The sequence below is a fragment of the Podarcis gaigeae genome, assembly GCF_964106915.1.
Source record: "Podarcis gaigeae genome assembly, chromosome: 1".
NCBI lineage: Eukaryota > Metazoa > Chordata > Lepidosauria > Squamata > Lacertidae > Podarcis > Podarcis gaigeae.
The window spans coordinates 51,139,528-51,167,166 of NC_139678.1; the positions used below are offsets into that span (position 1 = coordinate 51,139,528).

Below are 27,639 nucleotides of genomic sequence, written 5' to 3' on the forward strand. Positions count from 1 at the left end.
ATGTTGTGACGTCGAGTACTGTTTAAGTTTCCAGCCATGTCCTTTCCCACAATACTCTATTCCATTCTTCCCCTGCCCCCACCCCCACCCCCGATTTTCCACACAGTAGCTCACTTCAGGCATTTTAAATGCATGTGAAATAAACACCGGGCGGGGGGGAGTCATGTTACCTCAGACCTCCCCAACTAACCAACAAAAAAAGAGCTTCAATTTTCAAAAGCAAAAAATTGGAAGGGCCAAGAGGGCTTGGCAGAAGAGCCATGTTGGGGACCTTCGTTTCCCAGCCATGACCACAAACAAAGGGGATAATAGATAAACCAGTTATGGACATCCAACTCTCATGGACGAGAGGGGTTGTCGCAAGACCAATGATTGTTACCACCAGAAAGAGGCATGGATACAAATAACACACTGGGCCCAGACAATCCTGCTGGCAGTCCAATTCCCATCAAAGTAAAGAACCCCTGACCATTAGGTCCAGTCATGACCGACTCTGGGGTTGCGGCGCTCATCTTGCTTTACTGGCCGAGGGAGCTGGCGTACAGCTTCCGGGTCATGTGGCCAGCATGACTAAGCCGCTTCTGGAGAACCAGAGCAGCACATAGAAACGCCGTTTACCTTCCTGCCAGAGCGGTACCTATTTATCTACTTGCACTTTGCTGTGCTTTTGAACTACTAGGTGGGCAGGAGCAGGGACCGAGCAACGGGAGCTCACCCCGTCGCGGGGATTCAAACCGCCGACCTTCTGATCGGCAAGTCCTAGGCTCTGTGGTTTTAACCCACAGCGCCACCCATGTCCCCCAATTCCCATTACTTCTGCATTATTCAGCAGTCATATATGGTCTATATGTCACTCATAAACCTGTCCTATTAAAAGACTGGAAAAGAAACAGATTGCAGAGAAGCTGATTACATCCCCCAGGCCATGTGCCCCTAGCTGGTTACAGACTGGCTAAACCAACCCCATCATAATTTTGCTCTAGTCAACCCAATATAAGTGCCCTCCATCCCTGACTTTCTAATATAGGCTTTAATCCCTCTAGGCTGGTATTGTGTTATTCCTGTGTTTTATGATGTACCATGCTACTTGTGCCAATGAAATGTTAAATACTATTGGTACAATAATAGTATACCTACAACTGGTGGTAGTGATGGTGTTGACTAGAGCTCTGTTTTTAGTTCATAATGAACTAAGTTAACCAATGACTTAATGTTTTCAGACTTATTAACAGAACAATCCCATAAATATATAGTCAGAGTGCTGTTGAGTTCAGTGGGGCTGACTCCTGGGTAAGTAGGTATAAGTTACAGCCTAAACATGTCATTTTAGATGGCAAATTCCAAGCCTACTTCCTTTCTAAAAGGACAATTACATGACAATTAGGCCTCAGATAATACTACTCTGCCTCAACCTTAATTAAAATACAGATACTATTGAACACCCAAAATCTAATGAACATAGGGTTACCATATTTCTAAAAGTAAAAATCCTGGACACGAAAGTTGTTGAGCTTTTTCTCGGAAAGCAGGCAGGGGTGGGGCTGGCGTGCGTCCCAGGGGTGTGGCATCCTGCCCGCAGAGGCGTGGCATGTGTCCTGGGCGCGTGGCACACTACCTGCAGGGGCATGGCACCCAGTGTGGTGGTGGGGCAGCCGCAATGGTACCCCACCAGGATCATGCTGCCGGGGGAGGTGCGCTCCCCCCCGCACTCCTCTTCCTTTGCCTGTGTGAACATAGGCCCGCCCTGAGATGCTGAAACGGTGCGCACACTAGCAGTTGTGTGCATGCTGATCACACACAAACAGGGAGTTGCCTATTTGTGCATGTGTATATGCATACAGTGCGTCCAACACGCATACACTGGATGGCAAGAGTTAAAAATATGTGTTGGGAACCCAACTGCATATAAATATTGATAATTAGAAAGTGACTCACTGATCATGAGAAAGAAATAATCATACATTTTCATCAGGCCAGTTTTGCAGTCACCATCCAAAAAGGAACTGTAATTTAAATAAACCAGAAAAACAACATGGTGTACATAGCCAGCAAAAATGTTAAGAAATATTTGCAACATTGCTGACAAACCAAATTTTTCTCTCACAACTTTCCTTGCATTCATAAAGGGCAACCCATAGGCTCCAGATTGAGGGAGGAGCTGGGCAAAGCAATGGAAGTTCCAGAATTGGATTTTGTGTGTTTTTTAAACCAGTAAATGCAAATTTTGTGGGCCTGGTTTATATTGTCACTGCATGAGGGAGTTAATTCCTTGTCCCCACCAGATGCCACTTTCCCAAAGCTACTATTTTCCCACACATTCAACTCATAATTTTTAAATATATGTTCTAATAGTAATTTTTTTAACATGGACTGCTAATCTTGAATACAACGTCATTTATTTTAATTACTGCTATATCCTTTCAGCACCTTTGAGAATAAAGAAGGAAATGTGTGAATATGTAAACAGAGTGTATAAATTGAAAGGCATTCTTACAAACGTTGCTGTGAAACAGATCAGTAATATGTGCCCACTATGAAGGGCTTATCTAATTTATGAGTGTAACATTTGATGGAAACAGACAAATAACTATATTATATGGGCTAGTTATACCAGAGGAGGGATAAAATATTTATTTATTTATTTATTTATTTATTTATTTATTTATACCCTACCTTTCCCCAAAACCAGGACTCAACGTGGCTTCCAAAAAATTAAAACACAGATAAAACACAGAAAGCTAAAGAAAATTAGCAATTTTGTGCAATTTTGGTAAGGCAGCAAACATAAGTAGATCTAATACAATTATCTACTGTAGTAGTCATTGATACATGGTTTGTCAGTACAACCTCACTGGGCAAGAGGGGAGAAACCATTTGCTTCAAGTTGCTATTAAGCTAGATACCATATGCTAGATACCATTGCCCTACACACCAGGGCAATGTAGATTATCAATAGTGGAAAACAAAATTGTGGCATCTCTCACCGCACAAGGACATGGAAAGTGGCCTTATATCAGGTCAAACTGTTTGTTCACCCAGCCCAGTATTGCCCCCTCTGACTGGCAGCAATTCTCACATTATCTACTACCATGTCCTTTTGGGTAACTGGAGATGCCAAGGACAGAACCTGGGAACTTTTCGCATGCAGGTCATGTGCTCCGCCATTGAGTGACAGCCCCTCCCTGAATCTCTTGCTTATTGGGTAGGATATCTTCTTTGGCGATCACTTGTAGCCGAGTCTTCCATAAACACGGTTTTAACAATGAGTCCGTAAGTGACTGTGGAGGCCAGTTCTGGATCCACACGTCCTTCCACAGTGGGGACATTGATTCTCGGGCGGGAGTTGATCATGGTGTGGATTTGCCAGGCATGCCTTCCTCTTAGCACGTTTCTCCCTTGGGTCCTGAGTTTGAGTGTCTTCAAAGCCCATGACACCTTTGGTAAAGGCTGTTCTCCAACTGGAGCGCTCACTGGCCAGTGTTTCCCAGTTGTCAGTGTTTGTACTACTTTTTTTAGATTTGCCTTGAGACAGTCTTTAAACCTCTTTTGTTGACCACCAGCATTACGCTTTCCATTTTTAACTTCGGAATAGGGTAGTTGCTTTGGAAGACGATCATCAGGCATCTGCACAACATGACCAGTCTAACGAAGTTGATGTTGAACAATCATTGCTTCAGCACTGGTGATCTTAGGATATAAGACACCCAGAGCAGGAACAAAGCTTCAGAGAGTGAAAAAGATTCCTAAAATAAAATTTGACATTACAGAAAGGTGGCCCTGGTATTTAACATACGGGAAGCTGCATGCCCCAGTCTACAACAGGATGCTATTTCAGTTTCCAGTCGAGGAGACAAGTTTCACCCAAAGGTTCAAAGGCCTTGTGTTGTATATATTCAATATCAGACGCTTTGCTGAGGCCCCATAAGGGTTTCTGTATTCATGTGTGATATTTTTTTGTGGGTTCCCATCCACCAAATATATAAGACCCACCCCCGTACGTCTAGAGAAGCTCTTCAGACTACAGTTAAGATGGGCTTAGCCAAGATGAAGCTTTCAGAAGGTCATATTCCTTTATTCTAGAGTCATATTCCTTTATTCTAGAATGATTAGCCTGTAATCATTATAATTATTATTTATTACCACCCTTCATCCAAAAATCACAAGGCGGTTCACAGCATAAAGATACAAAATGAGAACACAAAATACATAATGAAACAAAAACAAGCCAATACCCCCCGCCACATTATTGCCCTTCACTGTTGTTATAGTAACATGCCGATTTGGACTGCCAGTGCATACATAAGCATAGACAGAAGCAGGAAATCCACCACAGATTCCTCAGGAGGTGCTATTAAGCAGCTCAGGTGGGACTTCGGATTTAGACAGGGTAAACAGCACAGAGGGGAGACTTTAAACCCCACTACCACCAACGCTTTTGCTCTGATCTAAATTGGAGCTCTCTCCCATGCACATTGCTATAGAGAATTCTCATCCCAGATTTCCTGAATACACTCTGGCCCCTCAGAGGTAAAATTTGCCTCAACACCACAGACATTAGCCTGTGGTGTTAAGGTTCTGGCCTGATTTTTGACCTTATTTAAAGTTTTTGGGACACTTTACTGAATATATTCACCTATTCACAACTTTAAGATCACATGGAACCCCTCTGTTAAGTAAATGAACATAGTAGTCCTACAAGAGAATTTTTAAAAAAATGGAAATCAACTCTAAGACTTCCATTACCATAGATAGGTCATCTAAGAATAGATTCGCAACAACCATTTGTTGCATGGTGAGGTGACATTTTGCACTCAGATCACAAGTTCCATCCACATTCACCTCGCAGCTGGCATGTTTTGAAGCAGTCCTGGGGCTGCTTCACCCATGCATGTTTATCTCCTGAAGACCACTGTATCCCTTTCAGATGTAGTTGGACTCCATCTCCCATCAGCCACACAGCCAATGGTCAGGGATGATGGGAGTGGGGATCCAACGACACCTGGAGGGCCAGGGGTCCCTCGCGGTTGCATCAAGTGCATGAAACAGACATCACAAATCAAAGACCGGAGATAACGTTTTCATCTTATGCCAGACACTGCATTTTAATAGAGACCCTTTGCTAGTCACCAAGCGTTGCGAAACCAAGTGATGTGCATCACGCCTTCGCGAATCAACGGGCGCTTTTTGAACCGTGCCGGCAAGGAACGGGGTGGAACGGCTGCTTCCATTTACAGGGGAGGAAACCGCTCGTGTGAATGTGCATGTGACACGTGTTGCTGATCATATCCGGGCTGGCATATTAAAATCGCGGTAGTAGTTCACAACAAGGGGCAGCCGGCTGCAGGCAAGCCAGGGGTATCCCGGGACACAGCTAAGGCTCCTTCCGACTTGCCCCCAGCCTACCTCCTTCTGCTCACCTACGAACCCTTCCCTCCCCCCCCCCCCCAGCGTCCAGAAGAGACCACCGAGAGGCCCTCAGACCTTCGGGCAAGGAAAGCCGCTTTACAAACCTACAACCACTCCACCACCCCCCCCGTCTCTCTCTCTCTGGCTCGCACCCAGCAACCTCAAACGCCGTCCAGCCGCCGCTCCGCTCTTACCACATTGCTGAGAAAATCCGCTTCGTTTAAATCGCCCAGATCCAAGAAGCTGGAGGCTCCTCCGGGGAAGAGGCGCTCCGAAGGGAAGGGCTCTAGGATACTGTCCATGGTAGCGGAGGAGAGGGAGCAGGGAAGCCGCTTCCTTCCCCTCCAGCGCTGCGGGACCTTTAAGGATCGCCCGACGGTTCACTCCAGAGCAGCAACCCTGAGCGGCAGATCCCAAGGCGCTGGGCAGAGAAGGGCCATGCCTACGTCTTCCCTCGAGGGGAGCCTGTAATCCATGGGGAGGGAAAGAGGGAAGCAGGGGACGGGGGGGGGCTCCTTTTTCCCGGAGGGGGCGAGCGAGTGGGGAGGGGAAAGACAATGGGGGCTCAGAGGGGTGGGGCTGCTGGGGGCCACTCTGGGAGGGGGGTGGGAGGGAGAGGAGGAGGAAGATGTGCAGGATCCGGGCTAAGAGAGGGAGCGGGGTGCGCGCGGAGGGAGGGAAGGATCGTGCAAGGGCTGAGGCAGCCTCCTGTGGGGACGGAAGGAGGGGCGCCTTCGCCTCCTCCGGGATCCCTGCCCAGCTGTCACAGCCACACTCCGCGCACCATCCCTAGGCTCAGTCGCCTCTGCCCGGCCTCCCTGGACACGCCCCCTCCCTCCCTCATGAATATTTAACGCCCGGCCGAGACAAGGCAGGAGCCTCCCGAAGCCGCGCCCACTGCCGCCCCTGCCCAATGGGAGCTCGAGGGAGGAGCTTGGGGCCGGTCGCCCAGAGCGAGTCGCGCAGCAGCGCTCCGCTTCGGGACGCGCGTTACCGTAAGTAGGGTAAGGGACGAGCAGCAGCTTCTGGGTCGCTTGCGCGCCTGGCTGGGCAGCAACAGGCGGGAGAGATGGTCATGGCAGCGTCGACGGTGCGGGCTGATCCTTGGCTAGCGGCTGCTCTCCCTCCGGGGAAGATGCCAGCTTCCAGCGCGCTTTGTAGCGAGTTGACTTTTCCCCTCGTCGAGAGCTCCCTTGCTTAGACTGAGTCAGACCGTTTGTCTACATTGTCTGCTCTGGGGTTGAGCTGGGGACCTCCCCCCGCATCATGCCCGCCCTGCGCTCTCTCTGCCCTTTGCAAAGGGACCCAAGCAGGACTCTGGGTGTGCAGGAGCTAAAGACCGGGCACGCGCTCAGAATTTACACTGTACTCAGTACAGTGTTATATATGTCTACCCAGAAGTAAGCCTTCGTGTTTAACGGGGTTTACCCCCAGGAAAGTGGGTACAGAATGGCAGCCTAAGCTTTGGTTTAGAGTTGGCTTGGGACAGGGGAACACGTCTTGTGTGCCTTAAGCAGTTGCATGGCAAGCAGGAATTCAACAGGTTAAACCTTTCCTACTTGGCAAAAGCTTCACCGTGACTTTCTCCCATGCCCTCCATGGAAGCCCTCACCCCCATGGCAGCCATTTTGTGATTTGTGCCCACAGCACTCTCAGAATTCAAAATGGTCCCAAAAAGGCACAAGGGATGGATCCCATCAGATATCCCGTGGAAACACAATCAGCTATGAAGCAGCCCAGTCATAGCTGCAGTGTTGATTGCACAGCAATTTTGCTGATTTTTGATATTTTCCTGAGTTTTGCAAACAGCTGTTTGAGGCACACGCTTCCCAGCTCTTCCCATTGTCGTCATCCAGAGGCAGACAGTTTCTTCTTTGGGGAACCAAGAAGCCCAGCAAATGGATGTAGGAGATTGTCCCATTGAGACACATGGTTTTTTTATAGGGCAGTCTCTGGGACAGTTTCATGCTTGAAATAGCCAATGTTGCTATTGAGTGATAAGTCTGATTGTATGAAACAGATCATAGATGTTTATCTCTGGTTCCACCATAGCCAGAACTGGTACCCCCATGAGGCAAGGCCAGGCAGCCGACTCAGGCGGTAGAAGTTCAAGAGACAGAGCCCTGCCTGCCTCATTGTTTCTGCCACCGGTGTAATGCCTCCCTTCTGTTGAATTTCAAAGAGAGGGAGGTGTTTCGGTGCATGATGTTACCGCCCTTCTTCCATACCCTGCGGTATGCCCCTCTCTTGCTGGATTTTGACTAGTGGGGGGCATTCCACCAGTGGCAGAAGTGGGGGGGGCATATTATCATTTTGCCTCAGGTGGCAAAACAGGATGAGCTGCCCATGGCCAGTGTAATGCATGCCCCAGCTCTCTCCTAAGAGATCAATCTTCCAGAATATTTAGTATATTGGTGACACAGAAATAAGAAAGTCTTCAATTGAATTACACCATTTCCTGAGGCGTAATATCTCCCATCAATTTCCGCATATCTCAAAGAAAATTGTATTAACTGCTAAATTCACAAAATATTCTTGACTATCATTATTTAAAAAGATGACTCTCAGAAGTCAGATAACTTAATTAAAGAGAGCCAATTTTCAATAAAGAGCCAGTTTATGATACTGCTGTGCGGAAATGGCCTTTTGAAATTATCTACCCTCTTTGTGGTCAGAGAAACTGGGAGGACCATTTCACTGCATTTCTCCAGGGTAAGGAGGAGAAATGGTCCCAGGGTTGTTTTCAGTGTTAAGGCTCACCATTAGCAGAAATGCAGCTTCTTTTTCTTCTTTTTTTTAGTGGGGAGACCTGCCTCTTCAAGTGGCAACAGCAGCAAATGCACTGGCAGCCTGAGCACTATTTTTGTGTCTTCCATAATGCCTGAGACTTAGCATCATTCTGGGAGATTGGGGTTGTGGGGTTGGAATGGCAGCTGCCACAAAAGAAATGTTGGAAAAATTCTACAAGGTGGCCTTTTTCTGCACAGGGGGTTAAGAAAGAAAAATCTCAGCTGTTTTCGCAGAAAAATGTCTTCTGAGAAATTCAGGTACGGTCATGAAAACACATGTGATTTCTTTGTCAAGCCTGCTCTTCTGACCTAGTCTTCTCCCTGATGTTAGTAGACATCCGGGTATGCTTAGTGAGAAGAGATAGAGAAGATACTGATTTAGGAAACCCACATTTTGTAAGTTGAAAGCAAGCAAGGAAATTTGTCTGTTGATTCCCTTCATGCTGCCAGTTACTCTGTCAATGCAGGTGGGCCTGTTTCCTGTAGTCCATCTAATCACTCTGTAATTAAAGATTCAAGTGCCATTTTAGACTTTCAGGAAGATTACAGGGCTTCATATAAATGGGATTATAGATCCTTGGCCAATCTCATCCTCTTTCAGATAGACATCTAGAAAACCTCTTAGAATAATCTTTCGGGAAAAGCTCAGCTATCTGTAATACAGTAAAGTAGCCTTGCATGCTGTAAGGGTTTTCATTTCATTGCAAGGGAGTCAAACAGTGTACTGCATGGACCGCAGTCTAGTAGTTAGCCTATGTGTGACGAAGGCTGAGGCACTGGGCAAGGTCTGTACGTCAGTAGCAGAGCACATACTTTGAATGCGGAAGGTTCCGGCTTTGAGCCCCAACGTCTTCAAAACCTGTCTGAAATCCTGTAAAGATCTTGCCAGTCAGTAGACCACAGGAGGGGGACCTTTTCTAGGCTGAGGGCCACATTCTGGGGGCCTCATGCCAGGATGTTATCCTCAGTCATTCCACATACAAGAAGACTGCATGCTTATTATTGTCTTCCAAATGCCAGTAAAAAAAAAATCCTTTAGTTGGAGCCGGATTCAACTGCTTTCTATTTCCTGCTTCCTTGTTCGTTCTGTACATTTGCCAGTTATAAAAAACACCTGTTACCATACCCAGGAAGCCCCAAGAGAGCCAAAAGAGCAGTGAAATGAGGCATCGCACGAAAGCTTATGCCATAATAAATTAGTTAGTCTTTAAGGTGACACAAGCCTGCTATCACTAGTAGAGGAACTCTTAAAAGCTAGGGAGTTCACTTAGTTATTTTTGCATTGCAAATTATATATACAGTGGAAGCTCAGGTTAAGAACTTAATTGGTTCTGGAGGTCCATTCTTAACCTGAGGTACCACTTTAGCTAATGGGGCCTCTTGCCACCGCCGCACAATTTCTGTTCTCATCCTGAAGCAAAGTCCTTAACCCGAGGTACTATTTCTGGGTTAGTGGAGTCTGTAACCTGAAGCGCCTGTAACCCGAGGTACCACTGTTTCAGTTTGCATTTTTAATCTGAACTAATGATTGGATTGTGGTTCAAGTGCAGAGAGCATTCTGTGTGGACTGTGTGTTTTCAGCAGAGGCATGCATGTGCAAGGGAGAACATGTAAATCCTTTTTTGTTTCTCCGCTGCTCAGGCCTCTAAGCTAGCTTGTGGGGAACAAGAGAGCGAGGAAAGAAAAATATAAATTACAGCTCTGTCTGTAGATGCGTCCCATCAATGCTGTGGCTTAATGAGCAACCTCAGGCTATGCCGGAAACAAAAGGAAAATCACAAGCCGGGAGTCTATGTAAAGTTTCTATCTGTTTTGGTCTTTGATATCACTCCAGATCAGAGCAGCAGAGACCAGCAGAGGAATCCTATCCACCAGCTAGATGGGCATCTCTTCCCTACTATATTCTGTATATGTGCTCAGCCCATGATGGGAGGAGGAAAGTACAAAAATTATGGATTGAAGATGACAGATACACCCCCAGCATGTCTTGAAACCCTACCAGTAGGCACCAATCACCTACTCTACTGGCAACAATGCCCACAATGTTAGCTCACACATGGAAAGTGTCAATGAACTTGGGTCAACATGGATACATCCCTGCATCAACACACATGCAAAATGACACCTCAGCATCTTCAGTCACTCAAGCATCCCTGCAGGCAGGGGCTTTAATTCCCTCACAAGTACAGTTTTAGATTTCAACACACAAAGGGGAAGAAGGAATGGTTCTCTGGGCTGGATGCCTGCAGAGGTAAACACAGCTGTCCTGGGACAAGGGATCAATACAAGGGTTTCTCACCCAGTGAGGGGAACACCCATATGATTAGCAGCTGAAGGGGCAGGGTCAGGATCAATGATATTGACAGCAGCATCCAGTGGCTCACTCCACAAGGATGTGAAACAGGCAATGGGAGTTTGAGCCTTACTATGGGTGAATGCCCTCACTTACCTTTGCATGCCTGGGGGAAAATGAATAATGTCATTGGCAAGGAGAGGGTTTTGTCCACAGTGCAAACTCAACAGCACAGTTCCCTAACTAACCACTCAGCCACAGTGGCAGACAAGAAGGGGCATATTTCTTTCTTTCCGTCCTAAACCACAAGACCCAGTTGTTACCGGAGACCCAGCCTTGCAGCTTCCATTTTGGGTATCTCCCCCTCACCTTGACTCCAAAGTCTCCATCGCACCAGGATGGTAGAATAAGCTGAGATTTCGGCACCCATAACAAGCCCTTCAGCAGACAGACTCAACAAGAAGACCGCACCCTAAAAGGAAAGATATCTGAATTATCATTTTCTTGTTTTAAATGTAAAACTCAGCATGACTTGCTTCATATTTTCTGTTGGCCATCCCTTCAAATTGTGAGCTTTTCATTTCGCAGCTGTGTTCATAAGACATCTACTCCCCCACCCATCCCATACAAAAATTTACAGTCTTCAGAAACTAATCCTATACATGTCTATCCAGAAGTAAGTCCCAAGTGAATTCGATGGAACTCACTCTCTGCTAAGTGTGTATAGGAGTGCAGCCTATATGTATTTGTTTTTAGTGTGTGCCTTTTTTAAAAGAACTAAAAAAACATTTCATAAAGTAATTTTTAACTTTTCTGTGGTCCTTAGGAAGAAAATATACTTTTGAGCCCAGGATTTTCCATGCTTGCTTTGGGCCAGGGAACTGAACTGTAACAAAAATGGAGAAAAGACCCAAAAAGCTTGTGTAAATTGGAACCAAACCAGAGGCATAATTTCTTGTACATATTGGGTCCAAGTTGGAACTCAGCAACAGAAGGTATTTTCAGGTTTCCAGTTAAATTAATGGTCTGGCATTTTGAAAAATGTTAATATAGTTTGATTTTTTTAAAAATTGCCATGATTTAATTCCAAAAGGATGCTACAAAGAAACATACCAGCATGTTACTAACTACAATCAAAAGCTCCGCCCCCCCAAAACAACACTCTAGGATGAGGAAGGTAGCCAGGCTATGCATAAGATAGTCTTTTCAGCTGCATGCCAGATGTTGGAACTAATAGCCCCACCCCCCAAAATTACCAAAAGCTGTGTATCTTTTTAAATAGAATTTTTGGGTGCTTCTTAATGTAGCCTGTTGTTAGATTCTAGCATGAGTTGTATGATTCAGCAAAGTTGCCTTGCTCATGCAGGGACTTTTGCTTGTGCAGCAGAACTTCCCCTAGCCCTCTTTCCCCCAAATCTGTTCTAGGGATCCCCTAACCCTCCAAAGCAGATGGGGGGGCAGCACAAGGCATGCAGGGAGAGGAGAGGAATGGAGACGCTCCATTGCGCTACTGGAAGTCCTTGTGTGTATGGGATCACTTTGTTGGATACAAGCCATTCTTTCTATGATCTCAGTTGCCCTTATTCAGCATCTGATTCCCTCTTCCAAATATCACACAGTTCTATCATGCCTCTTTTTTAAAAGACCATATAGTGATGGAGAATTAGTATCTCTACACGCCCAGAGGGAACAGGTAGGATTTCAACCTGGCCTTTGCATTGAAGGAAGTGCTGATGAAGACAGGAATGGCAGACCTTTCATATGTCACCAATGAAAGGGTGATGGAATTATTTGGGGGAAACCAGTGTGTTTTAAAAGTGTGGTGTTCATCCAACCTACAATTCTCTTCATCCTCCTAAACATTGTTTATGAGAGCTGGCACTGATGGGGAGTCTGACAACAACTGGAGGGTCCCACATCACCATTTTAAGCCAATAAATCTATAGTGATCTTCCCCAAGGAATCCTGGTGCTGAAATGATGTGATGGAGGACTCCAGTCCTTGACAAAGAACTTTTCTATGGAGGGAAATGATGGCATCTACACAGGCTAAACTTTGCACATGAACAGAGAAGTTGTGTGCTGTTCTAAGCAGTTTGTATTTTTTCATAGCTGTCCTTAGATGGCCTGATAAAAATATCTCTATCAGCTCTTCGGAGAGTAAATTTGTAAAAAGAGGTTGAACGCCTCCACAGCATAAATAAAAAGCAGCAAACCAGTCATGTTTCATCCTCCTCCTCCCAGTTCAAATAACATTGTTTTAGTCCCTGGCAGCCTCACCCCATGGTAGGTAATTACAGACTTTAACTTGGGGAAAACAGAGACGAAGTGGAGGAAACCCTCATTAGAAAATCATCTTTCAAACAGAAACCCCCAAATGTAATGTCTGCGGCAGCATGCCAGAGTCGCCACAACTCATCAGAACAAAGCTTATGCTTACTCTGTGATAAGGGGGTGAAGTGTTAAAGAGAGATTTCATAGGATCACTTTGTTAAAGTTGTTCTGGGGAGGGGAGGGCTTTGGGAGAATTACAGTGCTGTCAATAATAAAGAATGCTCTCTCTTTTTCCTTTTTCATCATCACTTACTCTTCCTATATGGGCAGAGCACTCCTATACACACATTATTCACCACCACCTCAGAACTAAAAGGGAGGGGTGCACCCAGACCCTCTTTCTATGCTAGGGGTGAAGAAACTGTGGTCCTCCAGATACTGTACTCCAGCTCCCACCATCCATGTCTGTTGGCCATGCTGACTGGAGCTGATGGGAATTGAGGCCTGCACCATCCCAAGGGCCAATGGATCCCCACCCACCCCTTTTCTATGCAACTGTGCTTCCAACCTGTGGATCTGCCACTATCATGTTTAGTTTAGCTCTCTGAAAGCTTCAGGCTATGATTCTCAGGATTTTGATTTCTGCTGCCACATCTGAAGCAGTCGAAGAAACCTCCAAATTGCGCCTCACAAAGAGCGTTGTTCACTCCAAATGCATTGGGCCTAATGAACTCTCCACCTCTAATGTTCTTTATTTATTTATTTTTTATTCACCTCTGATGTTCTTCAGAAGCTTTAGCTTATGGGTTTTTTCTTCTGTTTTTTCATCGTTCCTCTCCCCCACCCCTAATCCACACACACTGGTGTCTTCCTCCTTACATTTGGGGGAGCCCGAATGACACAGGCTCAATTCCTGCCTTTAGAACATCTGCTTAGGGGTAACAGGGGTAGGACGGTTTAATCAGATTTTCATCTCTGTGTAGTGCACTGGCTGAATTTTAATCTTTTAAGGGAGCCGAGAAAAAGGTTTTTTTTTTTACCTTCTGGCCTTGCCATTCAGATATGTTGACATTTCCATTTGGTCTTTCCTCTGATGCAGAGTTTTGACGTCAGGTGGGCTGGTTAATAGCTTGAAGTGTATATGACTCACTCAGCAGTGGGGTGTGCAATGGGATTTGTAGCATGGCCTTTCCTCTTTCGTATTGCTTGTTAGGGCTGTGTGTGTGGTTGTTTTTTTTTTTAAAAAAAATAGCATGAAACCTGATTCACAACTTGAGAGGAGGTGCAGCTCAGTTCAGGCTCTAATAGGCATCTCCATGGCAACTGGTTTTACAGGCATACTTGAAATGTCACTATTACAGCAAGCCCTCATCATTGTCCCTTTCGGTCGGCTTTGGCAAGCATCTGTTCCCTCTAGAAATCCATCTAGCCAATCAGGTCGCAGGACTCGCTTGGCTCAACCAAAACCCATTGCTACGCACTGGAGTTCAAGCTATGTTTTCTAAATCACAGCGAATTGAGGTAGTTTCATATTGGATCAGACTTTTGTTTGTGTGTTTGTAAGGAGCAGTTATAAAGTGCCACTGTGGGGTTGGTGCTGGGTGCCTTACATAAAACCGTAGCAAATGCTGTTTTGAGGTAGCAAGTTGATCATGTTGAATTAGCTTGCTGCGTTGTTGCTAGGCGCAAGTGGAAGTTTTTACATGGTTCCCATGTAAGAATGCATGCTAAGCATTGTGGTTACGTCAGGACTGGATTACTGCAATGCACACTATGTGAGGCTTCCCCAACGCTTTCTCCAGAAGCTGCAATTAGTGAAGAATTCCGCAGCATGATTGCTGGCAGGAGTGAGGCATTGTCAGCATATAACACCTGTTCTTGGAAATCTACACTGGTTTCCGGTTTTCTACCAGGCGTAGCAAGGTATTACTATTAGTAAATAAAGCCCTTAACAATTTAGGACTAGTTTATCTGTGAGATTGCATTGCCCCATATTGACTGCCTAGCTCTGTGGAACCGGCACTGTTACATGTGCTACAGAATACCTGTTCTGCAATAATATCTGTTCTGCACTTGTAAGAAATCAATCTCCCCCCCCCCCTTTTAAAAATATTTTACTTTTCAGGTTTTAAAAAATTACAATCGCACAAATTAATTTCATTTTCCAATAAAAAATGCATAATTTGACTTCCTTTCCCCTCCTTCTGTGGTTTCTTATGTTTTAATTTTCATTACTGCATCTGCCACTTAATTCTATTTATTAACTGTTCCCTATGTTTTCCTTAATAAATATATTCAGCTGCTTGTTTTACATTAATGCATGGCAGCACCTACAGTTTGGAACGCCTTGCCTTTTGACATCTGGCTTAAAAGAACGAAGCAAGGTTAAGCGTATGATAGCTCAGACCTTGAACACTTGCTGACAGCAGATCATGTAAAATATCCTATATTATTTTGAGGGGGAGGGACACTGTAAGGAAGCTTTAACTATACTTGCAGATGTGGCCCTAAAGCCAGCACTTCTGTAAGACATGTGCCTATTGTGGGTGTGGCCAAAGTGAAACATTGGCACAGCCAAAGTCAGTGTGTGTCAATCACACACACGGTCAGAGACACTGTGCAGATCAGCAGAGGATCAGAGAGAACATTTTGCGTGTGGTGGGATGGATAGAGTGGATTAAACCTACAGGAAAGGAAGAAAAGGTTTACCCTGTTCTCAATTTCTCCCAAATGAATAATAGTAGTTATTGATACCAGGTCTTCACAAAGCAAAGATATCGTAAGGAATAAGACATTATGACCTTTTTTATTTTTTTGAGGTCAGAAACATGACAGTACCCTGGAGGCCCTTTTCAAAGATTCATGGCAGCAGAGAATAGCTGCTGGGAGAGAGCGTGTTAGCAATCTCTGCAGCTTATGACTTGCCTACTTTAAACAAACTTTAACAGCAAGGAGATGTTCCAGCTGAAGCTCTTGGTTGGAAATTCCATCCATCAGAGCAATTTTTCTCCTCCAGGCATGTACCGTTGATGTGGCAGCTTTGAACCTTGTCACGATGTTCCCCTCTGTTTTCCCCTCCCCAAGTGTGTTAAAAGATTGATACATGTGGATTTGTGGACCCTATGCCTGCTTTGCACAGTGGTCCTGATACGAGAGCCATGCAGCTTAGCTTTTCAGAAAGACCACCTCATAATTTCAGAACCTCGGTTAAAGAGTGTGTTGATCAGGACTGAGGACTGGCAGAAAGATAACTGTACATGTTTATATTCTACTCCTAAGCTTAGTCCAGTGCAGAGATAAGAATGTCTTAGCTATCTCAGAATGCAATGCCCCAGAAAGACAAGGAATGCTAAATTGGATATATATCAGTGCAGCAAGTTCATAATTGCACAGATAATATTTATTATTAACGTATGTTTATATTATTATTATATTTTAAATTTTTAACTATTTATTAAAGTCATTTATATACAGCTTAACTACAATAGTCTCTAAGCAATTTACAGAGATACAGTAGAAAAAAAGAGAGGCAAAACTGTAAAATCAGTTGCTGGAAACCACAGGAAGAGAGATTGCTCTTGCGCTCAAATTCTGCTTCCCACAGGCAACAAGTTGGCCACTGTGAACAGGAAGCAATTGGCCTGATCCAACAGGCTCTTCTTACGTTCTTAAAATCAAATGCCAATTAAAATGCCTGCTGAAATAAAATCCAGTACGATACTGAATAATTATAACACCAGTAGTCTACCACTGCCTGTGAAGTACTGCATGGAATCAATGCAGCTGCACTTTTGGGAATAAGTCCCATTGGATTCAATAGGACTTATTTCTGAGTAGGCATGGTTCACTTTGCACTGTACAGGTATACAACTGTCTTGCTCATGAGCTTCCCTGTTTGGCCCTCCATGGAAAGGAGTATGCTGGACTATGTGGGACTTGGTTTTGATCCAGAAGAGCTCTGCCTATGTTCATATGGCAAACGGATGTACTTAGCCAAGTGTTATCCCTGATCAGACTTGCATCTTTATTTTGCGAAGAGCTCCCCAAACGGTTATTGTGGTTTTGGGTTTTTTTATATTTCTAGTAAGAAATAAAATAAATATGAAAATCCCAAGGTCTGGAGATGAAAAGCGGTTGCAAAAGGCCAAAAGAGTTGACCCGCAATGACTGTAACCTAAATTGCTCACTTGTGGTTGAGGGCTCTGAATGACTTTTTAAGGAGGGTTTCAAAAGGGAGTGGGAGGCAAAATGCCCCTCCTGGTGAACCAGTGGCATTGGCTTTGGGAAGGGTTGACCCAGGGATGCCACAAAGGGAGGAAATTAAAACCTGTCTCCTCCTAGACTATTCAAAATTGAAGGCCACAGAGCAAAGGCCTTTGTAACAAATACTGGTGTGAGACTGAAAATAATTTCCTTTCATGTGCAAAATAGTGTTTAGATAAGGAGAAATACCAAAATGAATGAAAGCCTGGAGATGGAATGGGTAGAAGGAAGAATACACACACACACACACACCCTAAATGCACAACCGTTTCTGCTTAAAAAAAAATTTTTTCAAAGTAAAACCTGTTACTTTGGATCTGGAAACAAAGCACAGAGAATAAATGGTGGCATCAAGACTTCTGCATTTTTTAATCTCTGTGATGTTTCTGGGAGACCTCCATCCTGCCTAATCCTGCACTATGATCCACATCTATCCTGCATACAGTAAGTAAACCAACGATGACACACCAGCCTGCAGAAACAGAAAGGTTACTCGTTCCCATTTATAGGGTGGTTTTATTTATTTCATTTATAATCCATACTTTCAGAAGATCAAAACAGCAGCCGTGGTGCTCTCCCCTCCCACTCCCACGTGATCCTCACAACAACTATGATAAGGTAGGTTAGGCTGAGAAAGGGTCATCTGGTCAGCTTCATGGCTGAGTGGAGATTTGAACCCAGAACTCCCCAGCCCTGGTCCAACACTCTAACCCAGGAATAGCCAAGGTGGTGCCCTCCAGACGCTCTTGGATTGCAGTTTACATCAACCCTGACCACTGTGGAGTGGATGAGAGTTATGGTCAAATATCCATGTTGGCTATCCTTGCTCTATCCACTATACCACACTGCTTCTCTTTAGGTTCTTAGTCTGTTAGGTTTTCACAGTAGTGGTGGCAAAGATTCATAAGGCTTTTGTGAAATATACGTAGCTCAGTAGTGCATGAGATGTATTTTAACTTCATAGTATTTGTTTGTTTATAAAAACATTTATATAGCACCAATTCATACAATTGAACATGGCAGTATATACAATAAAATAGAAAACACACACACACACACAAAACAGGGCTGTAGCTCAGGGGCAGAGACCAGGGTTTAAATCCTCCAACTCAACCATGAAACTCACTAGGTGACTTTAGACCCATAACTATCTCTTAGCCTGGCCTACCTCACATGGTTGTTGTGAGGATGCACTGTGGAGAGGACAAAAACTATGCACCCCACCTTGAAATAATTTGAGGAAAGGGTGTGGGTGTGGGTGTGTACACACTCACCTAGAATATTTGTATTACTACTGTACTATTACTGGTATCTTTCATTTCATCTCCTAGAAAATTCTGATTAATTGTAATGGAAACTCAGTGTCATGTATAATATTATTATTACAATTTATTAGCAGCCTTTCACCCTAAGGTCACAACAATTTAAACACAACATGGATATTAAAATGCAGCATCAAACTGTATCAGAAACGGATTGAAACAACTTAAAGAATTTTTTAAAAAGGCAACAGGAAATGTCTAGTGGGGGAATGAAGGTAAGTGAGGTCAGACCACAGCATAAATGGAGGCCAACAGAAACGTTTCCCTGAGTGCTAGCTTAGTTACGGGTAGTTCCCTGAGCGTTGTGCAGGAGGCTCACATGGTGCTGGTAGTGAGATTTAAGGATCTGATAAGCTGCCCTGCGATATCCCTTGTCTTGGGTTGATTTTCACTTGTCCTTCCATGTCGTCTGCTATCCTCCCTTGTTTTAATGGTTGCCTGGGGATAATTTCTGCCTTGGATCATACAAGCCCAATGCTGCAATTACTTTCTGACCTCAAAGGCGAGTGTTTCCAAATTACACTTCTTCATAAAAAGCCACTGTCTAGTGGTGTGTGTGTATGTGCAAACGCGCTTATTTTTATATACCTAAACAGTTAAATAGTGGGTGTGGATGAAGAGAGCCGAAATGGAGGAAGTTGCAGGGGGGGGGCGTGTTGAGGGGGGAAGGCATGTGGACATAACAGAAAGGAGGGAGAGGAGCAGAAATAACCTTTCCCCCAAGATGGCCGAAGCTTAGGGCTGGAAGAAGTGGAAGAAGCACTTCATTGTTGTCGCCACAGCATTTGCCAAGCTGGTATCCCCCCCACCCCCGATGTTTTGGACAGCTGTGCTGACTGGGCCTGATGGGAGTTGTAATCCAAAGCATCTGAAAGGTACCAAGCTGGCAGGTTTTTATTTATGTATTGTATTTATACACCACCTTTCTCTCCAAGGAGCTCAAGGTGGCGTATATGGTCCTCCCCTTCCCATTTTAGCCTCACAACAACCCGCTGAGGTAGGGTTAGGCCAAGAGACAGCGACCGGTCCAAGGTCACCCAGTGAGCAGCATGGCTGAGTGGAGATTTGAACCCTCGTCTCCCAGGTGGTAGTCCAACACTCTAATGGTTACAACACACTGACTCTCGTTGCTAGGAATAGCAGTGGATTCTTTCCAGCTCATATCCCATTTATGCTTGCTATAATCTTGTGAGGTAGGTCACGCTGCTCCTGGGCCTGTTGCTCTTCAACATCTTTATAAACGACTGGGTGAAGGTATTGAGGGGGTGCTCATCAAATTTGCAGATGACACCAAATGGGGAGGAGTAGCCAACGCCGCTGAAGTTGGAATCAGGATTCAATTTGACCTTAAGTTGGAGAACAGGGCCCAAACTAACAGAATGAATTTCACTAGGAACACATGAGCAGGAGAGGGCTGTTGCACTCTTGGACATCTGGGTCATCACAGTAGATGTTGCTGTGATGTCTGCCTACTATAGCCTGTTAATGTCAAACTGGTGCTCTCTCCTCCATTTCAGAATGAGCTGCATTCTAATCCAAGGTGAACTGAATCCGATCTATAGCTCATGGGGTTCCTTAGTATGCTGGAAGAGGGGGCAGGTGTACATCCTTCTTTTCACACATGCGCCCACACATACTCACCGAGGGAAAGGGGCTGCTTTGTCAACCTTGATCTATACAAACACTTCCCTGTTCCACACAGGGATTAATTCAAGGCAAAGCAGGGGGGGGGGGTTCTATCCTTGACATATTGAGAAGATCCAATTTTCTGCAATAACAATAAAAGGAGGCAGGGGACATAATGTGATCTCTTGGCGTAGGAGAATTTGTGGCTTCCCTAGATTCGATTGAACAATCCTTTCCCACCTACCAGCATCTGCTGGGTATCAGTATCCAAGACAGAAGCCAGAGGTACAGCCCTAGTAAATTCCAATTCAGGTTTTTTAATTAATTCTGAGCGTTTTCTTTCCTTTTGGGGTCCTGGGGTCAATCAGCCATCTACAGCCTGGGGGGGGAGAAGCATATTAAAATTCAAATAGCACAAAAAAGAGCTTCCAAAAATCCCCCTGATCTCTCCCCTCCTCCCGCTATATATCTCCTCCATGCACATCTGGATAAAAGCTTGCACTCCAAGAGCAACAGAAAGCATTAGCAGGGCTGTGCTCCCAAAAAGCATTTCACATGCTTGCATCATATGGCCGCTATGGAAGGAAGAGCTTCTGGGCCATCCAAAGATGGTGTCCTGGCAACTGCTTCTGCCCCGTAGTGTTGTTGACTCAGGAAGTAATGGAAGGTGTGCTATTTTATTCTACTTGTTTATTGCCATCATTTGCTTGCATTGTGCCAGATAGACCTTCCTCTGCCTTTCAGATGCTGATGCTGCAGGCAAGGCTGAACCAGTCAGCCAAATCTGGATCCGGCCATTCAGCTGCATTGCTGGCAAGAGCCCTCACTCACAGGGTGGGGGCCCAGACACACGGATGAAATGCACACCCTCCCTCTTCCCCTCCACAAACCTAGAAGATATCAGTGGAATATTTCTTAGGGATCTTCCCCTCTCTCTCCCCCCCCCCTTGGTAGGAGGCTAATAAATCCCCCTGGATGTGAGATGACATTTATTCTAAGAAAATTGTTGGAAAAATGAATGCGCGTGATTGGCTTCAGCTCACAGACTGCGCTGGCACACAATAGAAAGCCCTGAAGAGGATGTTTATTGACAATGAATTCCTTGATTGAGCAAGTAATCAACCCCTTTTACAGTGCTTGTAAAATGCTATTTTATGGTAATTTACTTGCTGGAGTGTCATTTATGGGGCAGGCAATCCACAAAGAATGCAGCCAGGGTTGCGAGACACCCATTCACCATCTAAGAAAAGGTGTAGACAGAAGTTTGGGGAACAGATCAGGAGAAGCAAGAGGGGCAGATGAGCTGATCCCCTGCCATTTTAGATTCCATGTTTCCCCAATACCATGTGTCAGAGAGGGCCCCAGCAGCCTCAGATGTGGAGGGAAGGGGGCTGACAACACCCAGAGACCTTCATCTCCACCCCTTGCCCCACAGCTATGACTTGAATGGGCTCAGCTGTCTTGTCCTTCCCTTTAAAGAGATCACCACACACCACTCAGGCCTGTAGAGAGCCTTCAGCCACTTGTGTGGATCTGAGACTTCTGGAGCAACAGACAGTGTTCCTGTTGCCATGGCAATATTGCAAGTTCCTTCCAGGTCTTTTGGCCATCTCATTTTGCTCTATTACCCTTCAACAGATGCTTTTGTGGGGTGAGGTGGGGCTGGCACAGGATTGCTAAGGGACCCCCTTGTTCCTGCTGCTCAAGGTCTTCCATCCTTGAAAATACCTTCTGGCCTCCCCAGGCACATCCGGTGCCAGAGCACAGGAGCCTTGGATTTAATTAGATGCTATCAATAATTGGGGTAGAAATGGAAGGATTGTCCATTTCAGTTCTCTCAGTTCTCATTTTTCCAATCACTTATCCACATTTCCGCAGCAATTTGCATGGGAAAAAAAAATCCTAATAAAGATTCTTCAGCATTTTAGTGCAACTTTCTCCTAATAAGCACATTTTTGTCTGCAGTTTTGACTCATGTACATATTTTTGCAAGCAATTTCTCCTAACACAATGCATTTTTGTACAATAGTTTTAGTAGTATATATATATTTATACACATTGTCTCCTAATGTATGCATTTATTGCATTATCCAATGTTTGGTTGGAGAATTGCATTGCAATAATTGGATAAGGCACATTTTGAAGGATGGCTATCATATTGTTCTGGAAAAGTGTGGAATTGATAGATTTGGCTTTCAGTGTGGACTGAATCAAACGTCTCTTGCATCTTTAAATGAGTCTTCAAATGGGTGTCTCTGAACGTTATTATTGTTCCTTAATGTTTGAGGTCGGGGACGCAGGTGGCGCTGTGGGTTAAAGCCTCAGCACCTAGGACTTGCCGATCGAAAGGTCGGCGGTTCGAATCCCTGCGGCGGGGTGCGCTCCCGCTGCTCGGTCCCAGCACCTGCCAACCTAGCAGTTCGAAAGCACCTCCGGGTGCAAGTAGATAAATAGGGACCGCTTACCAGCGGGAAGGTAAACGGCGTTTCCGTGTGCGGCTCTGGTTCGCCAGAGCAGCGATGTCACGCTGGCCACGTGACCCGGAAGTGTCTTCGGACAGCGCTGGCCCCTGGCCTCTTGAGTGAGATGGGCGCACAACCCCAGAGTCTGGCAAGACTGGCCCGTACGGGCAGGGGTACCTTTACCTTTACCTTTAATGTTTGAGGTTTTCTTACGTTGCCCGAAGTGGCTGGGGCAACCCAGTCAGACCAGCTTCTTCTTCTTCTTCTTCTTCTTCTTCTTCTTCTTCTTCTTCTTCTTCTTCTTCTTCTTCTTACTATTAACATTAGTAAAGGGTAGCTCACAAATTGCCATAGACTAACCCCTCATAGTGGTAATTTGTCACCTATCCCTTTCCCCATAGAGGGAAATGGAATCAACTTAGACACACACACAATCACTCCCCTTCCCCTTTGGCCTAAATCCAACAGAAGGGTAACTCTTCAATCCTGTAAGTGCTTACTTGAGAGCAATTCCCACTGACATCACAGCCACACCATACATTTAAAGCATTATTATACCACTTCAAACAGTTATGACTTACCACAAGGAATTCTGGGAGGTGCTGTTTTGTTAAGAGTGCTTGGAATTGCACCTCTCTGATGGGTAAAGCACTTTTTTGAGGGGATGGGGAACCAAAGGTGGTATAAATGTACTGTAAATGTATGGTGTTGTTATAACCGAAACTCAGTGCATCTTACTTCTGAGTAGGCATGCCTTATAAGTGTAGCTATGCCCATTTATTTCAACAGACAGAGGCACACATTCCTTTCCGCCTTGCACCTCTGTAGACACAGATTTGTCTGATTTCTTCATCTGCTTTTACTCTAATCCCAGCCTTGCCTCCCTCTGCCCTGTGAAGCAGACACAGCGCCTACCCGAGGAAGTTTCACAAGGAATGGGAAACACATGTGAAAGAAGGAAGGCTGTTCTGTTCCCAGTCATGTCTGTCCCTTCGTAGATGCTTTCCCCTTCGCGTCTAAAGAAAGTTGGTGTTCATAGAAGTTGGAGGTGATGATGCACAGGGCTCTGCTTCTCCTAAAGCGTGCATGCATCTGTGATGTCTGCATGCACAGGAGCCTACGTATGCTGGTTTATATACATACATAATACATGATACATGTCTATATGGATGTGTGTGTGAGGAAAGGTGTATGAATGTTCTTGGGAAACTTAAAATTTACACTGTGCTTCTCCCCAGAAAAGGTTATTTGACTTTAAGGGATTCCTTCTCTGACGATTACACCAGGTGGTGGTGACACATACTTTTCAGCTTGCATCACAATCATAAATGCTAAGATTGATGGTTCTTCTTAGGTTTGTTTGCAGGGAATACCAGGGTATGTTGCGGCCAGCTGACCCACAATGCTGCGTTGCCTGCCATTTTTCTCTGAGCAGGTGGTGGTTTTATGTTTACAAAATGCAGCTGTGACGCCTGCAATCTATATCAGAAGACCTGTGAGGGAGATAAGTGGTTTCTCAATGCTTTCCCCCCCTGTTATTTTTTTCTCATTCAAAATCTCTACCCAACTGCATTTTTTTTTCCTGGGGTGGGGGACCATGAGGGGGGTAGGATTCAGAAAGCCCTCTGCATCAGGTCTTCCAGGGCAGATGGTGAAGAAGATTGCAATTTGTATACCACCCTTCATCATATATGGTCAATCTGCTGTTTACGCCGTGCAGGACTGTCAACTTTTAAAAATTCATACAAACCATGGAAAAATACTCTATGCTTTTCTCTATGAGAAGAGAGTAGCCACTATGCTCTGAGTACAGAGGATTTTAAAGGAACTTGGCATTGAGAACTGTATCAGTTTACACTGTTTAGATAGAAGTGCACTTAGTTAATTGCAGGGGAAACATTGGGGACCTGATGTGCAGCTTATTTAGCATAATGGTTAATCCAGCCCTGGAACGGACATTTCCTTTCGTGGTGAGGATAATGTGTGGATCTGAGAAGTGTGCCAAGGGAATCTTAAGAAATGGGATACACTGAATACTGAAACTAGACCCACACATATGACAGGCCTAGGGCTTCTTCAGTAACTGATTTATTTTTAGCTAGTTTGCAACATCTGATTTCATCTATCAAACTTGTGAAGATATAGAAGCCACAGAAGTGTTTAAAATAACATGCCTTGAGGCAACATCTGTCATCTCCGAAATTAGGAGGCGGAGTGAGGCTTAGGCTATGTGAAGTTCACTTCACTTCTTGGGCTGCCTTTGAGTACAGAGTGGTGCCCCAGCCGTCCCCCCCCCTCGCCCCCCGGGCACTTCTGTGCAGAGATTTTCACAGTTTAGACTCCAGGAAGAAAAGAGTCAGGAACATTTAGTAATCCTTTTCAGCCTTAATTAGATTTCCTTTACATAAAAGCACTCTTGCAAGGGAAATTCAGAGTTCACTTATATTTTGTTTTCTAGCTCTCTATTTATGATAAGGGGGAGGAGATTTCTGACTTTTCATTCCTTAGCTTGTCTCCATATTTCTTTTTAAAAGGGAGGGCGCAGTAGAAATTTCCAATCGATAGTCTTTCTACTATAGGTGATAAAATAAGAAGTACTGCCTTAGACCAAGTAATAGTGTTAGACTGTCTGTTCTAGTATTCTTTACTCTTGTGCCCTGAAATCTTTTTAACTTGAAATATCAGGGAGATGCAAAGCAGATGCTGTCTGGTTCTATCTTCCAAACAATGACAGCCCAAAAACAAATGATTTGTGATCCTAATTCTATGTTGGATTGTGGACACTGTCTTTCAGAGTTAATACTCTATATATCAGAGGTGGGGCCTTTGGCTCTCCAGATGTTGTTCAACTCCAGCTCCCATCAGCCCCAGCCAGCATGGCTAAACAGTCAAGGATAATGGGAGCTGAAGTCCAACAACATCTCAAGGCCAACCCTGCTCAGTTTTATAGGTACATTACAGAATCCCAAGAGAGAAAGAGATTCCAACAGCACAGTGTAAACTACAAGACTTGAGTGTGAGCTCAGGACATGTAAAATTTCTGGCTTTTCCCAGGTTAGGATAAATGCAAGTGATGTTGTTGTAAGCTCACGCTAGGAACTTCAATAAGCTGCACATGCAATCTCTTGTATGTGTACCATATCACCATGGAGAAGCACTAGCAACATTGTCAATGTCTGTGCATTGCTTTACAGTTTCACACTTTTGATTTATGTGTGTTAAACCCTAGCACCATCTCACTTGCAGCCACTGACTGACCATGTGTGTGTGTGATATGTCAGTTGATTTCCTGATATTCAGTGGAAAGAAATTATGAGGGCTTTTTTGCTCAGTGCAGAAGTATAGAAAAGCTGCCCTCTGCTGGCTGGACAAAGCACATTTCCCTTTGTTCTTGATGGGCTGCTTCATATGAAGTTATCCTTTTATTAAACAAAAAACCTATTTGCATTGTCAGTTGTGAAGTGTGACACAGATACTTATTTTTCACAGGTACAAAAAGCCAGAATGCTGGTGTTGACAGGACATCGGGACCTATTTTTCCGACACAGAGGTTATTTCCATGGAGAAAACACAGCATGTGTGAAGCAGCCTTTATAGATGGTGGATTCTGCACAAGTGATAAATTTTAGGCTGGTGATCAGTGACTAAGGCCATCATGTTTTTACTATGCATTATGGTAAGTGCATAATGTAGGGTGAATGTTCTCAAGTCACAACTGCCCAAAGATAAGCCCGTAATGCAAGATATTTTAGTAAACAGAAGGAATGAAGAACCTCCTGCATTATCATGCCAATGAAAAAAACATGAGGATTTCCCACAGGCACCAGTGCAGGGCTAGCCAATCTGGTGACTTCCTATGTTGACAGAGTACAAGCCCATCAGTAGTCCCGAAAACATCCGGAGGGCACAATGTTGGTTATCCCAGCAGTTGTGGATGAACCTTAAGTAAGATTTGACAGTGTAGAACAAGTTGGAGAGCAACTGTTACAGCAAGTTTCCTGTGAAAATTGGGATATAATGGACCACTTGGAGAGACCTGGGACCATCTGACTACCTTCTTGTTGCATTTGTCATTCACTTGATCCTCATGGAAAAGAACCTGGGCAGCTTGCAACACCACAGCAGCAGGTAAGCTTAGCCGAGAACAGGTGACAAAGAGATGGCACTTCAGAACAGCAGCAGCGAAGATGACCTATTTACCTATAGATAGCCTCGCTTTGCATCAGTGGAGAACTGGAAATAGAGCTGGGAATAAAGCATAGCGTTTGCAAAAAGCACAGCCTCGGTTACGTGCTTTTACAACTTTTTTTAACTTTCAGTGACTGAACCTTGCAGGAACCTCACATTTTCCTGGCTCAGCTTGAACTTCTTCAACTCTACGTTTCTTGGCTTGTATCCCAAGATTCTTCAAGCCCCAGAAATGGAGACACTCAACAAAGTTTTAAATACAGAGGTGGGGGGTGGGGGGATGAGAAGAGATGGGGGAAAGGCTTCTTGATCCATCCAGGGTCAAGGGGATGCATGTTAAGTACATACTACCAGTCATGTGCATTATTATTATTATTTTTGTTTAAAGCAGCTTTTAAACAAAAGTTCTGAAGTCTCTTGGGAGAAGAGCAGATACTCATAAATGACAATTGTTTCTTCCTAGTTTCATATTTCAGGATCTGGAAGTAGCATGAATTTAATTTTCAGTGAAAAGAATAGGGGGAGATAGAGCCCCCCCCCAATTTATGCTGTTGCCATGGCTCATTTAATGGAGGCAGCTAAGTGAAGAGGGCCCAGACCTCCAACCTGAAGGGCTCTCCAACAGAGGCAATTATTTTTCTGCCTCCTGCGTGCGAAACAAGAATAGGAAACCTGTGGCCCTGTTGCTGGACTACAACTTGCACCATCCCTGCCCATCGGCTGTACTGGCTGGGGCTGCTGGGAACGAGTCTGAGAACATCTGGAGGGCCACAGGTTCCTGTTAAAAACGCACCGTTTCAGATAACCCACCACGACTGTATTGAGGGGGAAACGGGATTCCACATTGGCCTTTGATTGGTTCCCCCTCCTTCCATCCGTGTATCATCCATCCTTCTCTATAGCGATGGGAAAGAAACAGACCTATTCTGCTGCAGGCACCTTCGCTGGACTCTTTTCGACACCAGCTAGAAACATTCTGGTTTAGACAAGCCCACCCAGATGCTTATTTTAATCCGT

At 44.8% G+C, this 27,639-nt stretch overlaps 1 protein-coding gene and 3 long non-coding RNA genes across 6 annotated transcripts in view; 2 read left to right on the plus strand and 2 right to left on the minus strand.

Annotated features, from left to right (window-relative positions):
- CREB3L1 (cAMP responsive element binding protein 3 like 1) overlaps window positions 1–6,231 on the minus strand; it is a 79,961-nt gene extending 73,730 nt beyond the window's left edge. The window contains exon 1 of one of the 2 annotated variants that reach the window (XR_014567270.1): window positions 5,601–6,231. Coding sequence is in view for 1 of the 2 variants with exons in the window: in XM_083751476.1 (XP_083607602.1) it covers window positions 5,601–5,708 (108 nt within the window). In the remaining variant the exon portion in view is untranslated. The remainder of the gene's footprint in view (window positions 1–5,600) is intronic. The other variant, XM_083751476.1, reaches the window with a different exon arrangement.
- Window positions 6,232–6,342: 111 nt separating this feature from the next.
- LOC310851182 lies at window positions 6,343–13,997 on the plus strand. Of its 2 annotated transcripts, none has more exons than XR_014567607.1 (3): window positions 6,343–6,401; window positions 11,315–11,483; window positions 11,582–13,997. It is a non-coding gene; the product is annotated as an uncharacterized lncRNA (long non-coding RNA). The 2 variants fall into 2 exon arrangements; XR_014567608.1 differs by having other exon boundaries at window positions 6,401–6,496.
- Window positions 13,998–17,380: 3,383 nt separating this feature from the next.
- LOC310851350 lies at window positions 17,381–26,708 on the plus strand. Its single transcript, XR_014567720.1, has 2 exons — window positions 17,381–17,468; window positions 25,924–26,708. It is a non-coding gene; the product is annotated as an uncharacterized lncRNA (long non-coding RNA).
- LOC310851291 lies at window positions 19,268–21,946 on the minus strand. The gene is made up of 4 exons (XR_014567692.1): window positions 21,382–21,946; window positions 20,217–20,351; window positions 19,988–20,114; window positions 19,268–19,692 (listed from the first exon to the last, which is right to left on the minus strand). It is a non-coding gene; the product is annotated as an uncharacterized lncRNA (long non-coding RNA).
- Window positions 26,709–27,639: the final 931 nt, after the last annotated feature.